Below are 5,024 nucleotides of genomic sequence, written 5' to 3'. Positions count from 1 at the left end.
ATCGAATTTTTTGAATGATTGAATGGATTAGAGTTTCAAACACCGTCTATTAGCGGGCCCGAGCCCGGCCTTAACCTAGCCCAAGCCCGGAATTGCCATGAAGGAGCTAATTTCCCCATTCCCACAGTAGTTACTGAACTTACTGATTTCCCAATTCCTACACTTCACCTAATTTGTAATATATTTATTTATTTGCTGCGAATTTGCAAGATACGTTTCGTTGCAGAGAAAAGGGCTTCTTGGCCATTAATGGTCAGGTGACGATACACATACATGTACACAATTGTTTTATTGGAATAAAACAAATAATAATAATAATACAAGAAGAAAACTGATGACGTGTACATTCCCGATGCTGTTGGTTACCGACTTGTTGCATCACCATCATCTTTACAGACTTTACTCCACGTGGATTCCGGTATCAAAGTTCACCATCAGCTTGCCCAGTTTCTTGTTGCTGATACTTTGCTTGAATATCCTTGTATCCTGCCACCTGTATAGTGTATACAAAACCACATCCACATAATTTTAGACAAATTTACGGTGATTATGTCATCGAGAAGATCAATCCATTTGGACACGTAAATCCCAGGACACGTGCAAATTCTCCTTTCTCAACTGTTGCACGCAAGGACATACACGTGGCCTGATGGATGGTCGTGCAAATAGCCAACAAACTTTGTGGATTTTTTTAAGGGCCTGCGAAAGGACAGAAATACCATCGAAGACGGAAAATTTCACCTTTGTGGTAGAGCGGAGGGAGAAGAAGGGCGGGTCAACATCTGGTCGAGTTTGACAGCGTCTTCCGGACGATTGATTACATGGTTGAAGCACAGATAACGCCCGTACGATGAGATGTCTTCGTAGACGCAGATGTGGGCATCCACCAAGAACTTCAGATCCACGGTCACGAATACCCCATCTTCGTACATCTCGGCTGCTCCTTTCAAGTACGGATTCGTGATCGACAGCTCGGGCCCCGTCAACAGTCCCGCGTTGATGGTCACCATGTTGAGCTCTCTGTCCATTGCCAGCGCCCACGCCGTCTTCTCCGCTACCGTTTTCGATAGCGCGTGCCACAGCTGATCGAGATCACACGGTGAACGTATATATCAGCCGGAGAATTTTGAATTCGAATGAAATGACGAAAATATCCTTCATAATCATAAACAAAACGTGATTGGCTTGGATATTTTGGGTACCTTGAACTTGCGGCAGAAATTAACGTCGCTCCAGTTCCGTTCGTCGAAATCGGAAGCTGACTTGCCGCGCTCTTCTCGCCAGACGGCGGCCGTCACCGACGACGTGAAAACGACCTTGTCTATCGTATCCGTCTGTGCGCACGCTTCCAACACGTTGTGCGCCGCTCTCACCTCTACTTCCACCATGAATTCCTGCACCAAACCCCAAGAAATAGCGTTAATAAAAGGCTTCTTCTTTTATTACGAAACTAGCCTTGCGTTCCGTGTTAATGCACCCTTCTCTTATTGCGTGGGGTGGGAACAGAATTAGATTTACAAGAACATCACTTAAAAACCGTCCGGTTGGAACCCAAGCATCAACCCAGGTTCGATTGAATAAGAACGTGCCATTTGGCAGAAGGTTCATTGACGAATCATAGACACTTAGACAGCACATGGGACATGGCGTGTGCCAGTCATCGGCCCAACACGGTTCGTTTGTACTTGTCAACTTGACGTTAATAAAATAAAATAAAGCTTCAAATACCAAATAAGTCCTCTAGTTCAATATCAGTGGAAATTTGGAAAAGGTGAAACTTGAAAACTGGAATTTAAGTGTGAATGAATGATTGTGTGTGGAAGTGGAAGTGGGGAATTGCAAAGGAACAGTAGAGGCACATACATCGAAGGTGGGCTGGTACTGGGGAGGCTCGAAGGTGTAGAACAAGCCAGAACAGCCCTTCAAAGCATCTATGATGCTCTGGTAGTCAAACGGATCTGCGTGGAAGACTTTCAGATTCTTGCTATTATCGGAAGAAATTCCCGCTTCGAATTGCAAATCACCTGAAACAAACAATCCACGCAAGAGAGGATGAGAACAGACGTAAGTGTGATTATAAAGCAGAAGATGAAGAAAGAAAGAAATTCACCATGGTTCTGGATAGCGGCGTGGACGGTGTAGCCCCTTTGAAGGAGACGATCCACAAGGCTGGAGCCTAAGCGGCCAGAAGCGTCCATGACGCAGACAGTCTTCAATGTATCGTAATCAGGGAAGGAAGCCGCTGCTGGTGCCATTTGTTTAAGTGTCTCAGACCCAAAGAGAAAGGAAGTGAGTGAGAGAAGATTTTCGGTACTTCGGTTTCTTTGGAAGCAATGAGATAGATGTGTGTGCATGTGTATGTATTTAAAGAGGGAAGAGGGAGAGAGGGCTACTGGCAATCAAAGAGTGTGTGGTAAGTAGATGGTTGATGGTTGGAAGGTGGTAGTTGAGAAAAAGAGAATGAAATCAGAGAGAGAGAGAGAGAGAGGGGGGGAGGTTGTGTAGAAAGCAAAATAATTGATGAAATTGAAATTGATTGACGGGTGGGTCGGGACCATCGGGTTGGCAACCACCCGATCATGGTCGCCTCCCCAGCTTAGGCCACGTTTCATTTGGAGAACCTGGTTTACTCTTCACCCCGGGCCCGGGGGCATAGTCAATAAGCATTAATTAAAGGGTAAAATACCGGGGGCATAGTCAATAAGCATTAATTAAAGGATAAAATACAAAAACCTCCCCTAAATTTTTTGACAATCATAAAATCCTCTCCTTTAATTTTACTTTAACAAAATCTCCTTAGAATAAAAAAAAAAAAATTCGACAAAAACTTCCCTTTGGTCATTGACTCAAACGGAAAACGTTAAATCCATGCATCAACATTTTGTAAATTACTCTCTCTATTGACCCTCTCTCTAGGAGTCAAGTGACACAGCTTCTTCACACTTTGATCCGTTCTTTGTAAATTACTCCCTTCTTTTCCCTCCTTTTCTCTCTCTCTCTCTGAGCTTTTAAATGCCCCATCTCCCTTAATGTCATGAAATCTTCGTAAGCCTATGCATCTGTATTACCTATAAAAGAATATCAAAGTCAACAACTGAACTGCATCATCAAACTAATGGATAGATGAGATGGGTAATGTTCTCGAGAGGCCTTTTGATCCTCCTCATTTTTTATTGGTGAAAGAGGGATTGATTGCATGAGTTTGGGCTAATCTAGTTGGCAACGAAAGGAGGGATGTTCTCTTTGTTGTTTTATTCATGGAGGGAGATGGCATCCATTGCTGTTGCCCGGAAAAAAACGAGGGAGCAGGAGAGATGATGAAACAAGCAGGGAGGGAGAGATATATGTAGCGGTGGATAGTGGATGCTTTTTGGCTTCTTTTTGGAGGAGAAATTGAAGTTGTGTTTTTTATAATTTTCATTTTTAATTTCACAGAGGGAGAACGGGAGGATTCTCTATTCTAATTTTTGAAATCTCAATCAGAAAGTTATAAAGGAGAGAGAAGAGGAACGGATGGGAATAGGGGCACACTCTTTAGGTGCTACCAGTTCATTGAAAATTCTGACTTAAGATTATTGATTGGTCCTCTGTTTTCTGCTTCAGTGCCGCACTAATTTGGTTGTTTCAACGGCAGCAATAGTATATGGTGAATGAAACCCTGAAACAATGGGAACCCATCTGCTGAAACCTTGATTTAAGCATTTGTAAGTCATCAGTGGCGCTCCGGTTGGTGCAAAACCTATTGTAACAAATAACATTTCTCTACTTTTGGCACTATAGAGCCATTTCTAGATGTTGGATCGGTTGTAAGTAATGCTGATACATAGGGTTACCAGAGATTTCATAATGTCAAGGGAGATGGGGCATTTGAAAGCTTAGAGAGAGAGAGAGAGAAGTGGGGAACTAGGGAGCGTGACTTTTGAAGCTAGGGAGAGAACAAGTCGAAGTGTAAAGAACCAACATCACTTGACTCCTAGAGAGAGGGGGTCAGTAGAGAGAGAATTATAAAAGGGTAAAATGGGTATTTAGAAAATATTGATGCATTAGTCTAACGTTTTTTGCCTGGCTAAGTGACAGAAGGGAGGTTTTTGTCATTTTCTTTAAGGTGAAACTAAAGGTGAAACTAAAGGTGAATTTTTTATGATTGTCAGAAACTAAATACCCATTTTACCCATTTTACCCTTAATTAAAAGTTAAAGCTTAAAGTATTGTTTATGAAAATACCCCTGCTTTCATAGATTCACTAAAACCTATGATATAGTTTACTTTTTACTAAAAGCACCCCCTTTAGAGTTTGCATTCAATTTACTTCATCACCATGTAAAATGACAATTTTGATTCTAATATTCATTTTAATAAATTTAAATAAAAGAAAATAAAAATAAAAATATCATTTTTATCCTTAATGAATCGCAACCAACCATCCTATTTGACTTTATTTGATCAATATTATTTTAATATGAAAAATTATTAGGGGTAGTTTTGGAATAAATAATCACAAACCTATTTCCTTTAACACTTTCCAATCACTTTAAATCATCATGTTACAATTTTCAGATGATAAAACAAATACCTATTAGTGAAAGGTCAATTAAATAAATTGGTTGCAAATTATGGGAATGTTATAGTAAAGGAAAATTGTAGGGTAAGTTTAAGTAAATCCGTAAAAGTATGGGAGTGTTCTAATAAATGACCTAAACTATAGGGGGCCTTAGATACCACAACAATGTTCGATAAGGAAGGCTACAATTGGATAGCCAAAACTTAGGGTGGATGATCAATGTTGTGATCCTTATCTGACTTTTTGACAACAGATCGATGCTTCGTGTAGAAGTGTAAATCAGGCTGCCGCCTGCGGCCTGGCATGAATTTGAATCTGCCAAGCACGACGGTCCACAGGCTGTGCTAGATTTAGCATGATCGTGCGGGCCATGCTGGGCTTGAGATTTTAGGTCCACGGGTCGGGTTGGCACAACATGACCGAGTGGGTCGTGCCACCTATGGCCTGCGTGCCAGTATGGCCC

At 41.5% G+C, this 5,024-nt stretch overlaps 1 protein-coding gene across 1 annotated transcript; it reads right to left on the bottom strand.

Annotated features, from left to right (window-relative positions):
* Nucleotides 1-220: 220 nt before the first annotated feature.
* On the bottom strand, nt 221-2,369 carry LOC104609598 (cinnamoyl-CoA reductase-like SNL6). Its single transcript, XM_010275969.3, has 5 exons — nt 2,111-2,369; nt 1,864-2,024; nt 1,203-1,394; nt 742-1,082; nt 221-493 (listed from the first exon to the last, which is right to left on the bottom strand). Exons 1-5 carry the CDS (start codon nt 2,352-2,354, stop codon nt 400-402), a joined length of 1,032 nt encoding a protein of 343 aa, XP_010274271.1. The 5' UTR covers nt 2,355-2,369; the 3' UTR covers nt 221-399.
* Between the last annotated feature and the right edge of the window lie 2,655 nt (nt 2,370-5,024).

This window comes from Nelumbo nucifera, chromosome 3 (genome assembly GCF_055504915.1).
Source record: "Nelumbo nucifera cultivar China Antique chromosome 3, China Antique-T2T, whole genome shotgun sequence".
Classification (NCBI taxonomy): Eukaryota; Viridiplantae; Streptophyta; class Magnoliopsida; order Proteales; family Nelumbonaceae; genus Nelumbo; species Nelumbo nucifera.
Note: the sequence above shows the minus strand (reverse complement) of the source record. Positions and strands in the feature narration are given on the sequence as shown.

What these genes read in the sequence shown, in the direction of transcription:
- LOC104609598 (XM_010275969.3), bottom strand. Translation starts at nt 2,354, where the DNA reads ATGCACACACATCTATCTCATTGCTTCCAAAGAAACCGAAGTACCGAA. An exon ending in AGTACCAGCCCACCTTCGAT is followed by an intron (nt 1,395 to 1,863) that starts GTATGTGCCTCT and finishes GGTTTGGTGCAG; the next exon opens with GAATTCATGGTGGAAGTAGA. An exon ending in CCCTCCGCTCTACCACAAAG is followed by an intron (nt 494 to 741) that starts GTGAAATTTTCC and finishes TACACTATACAG; the next exon opens with GTGGCAGGATACAAGGATAT.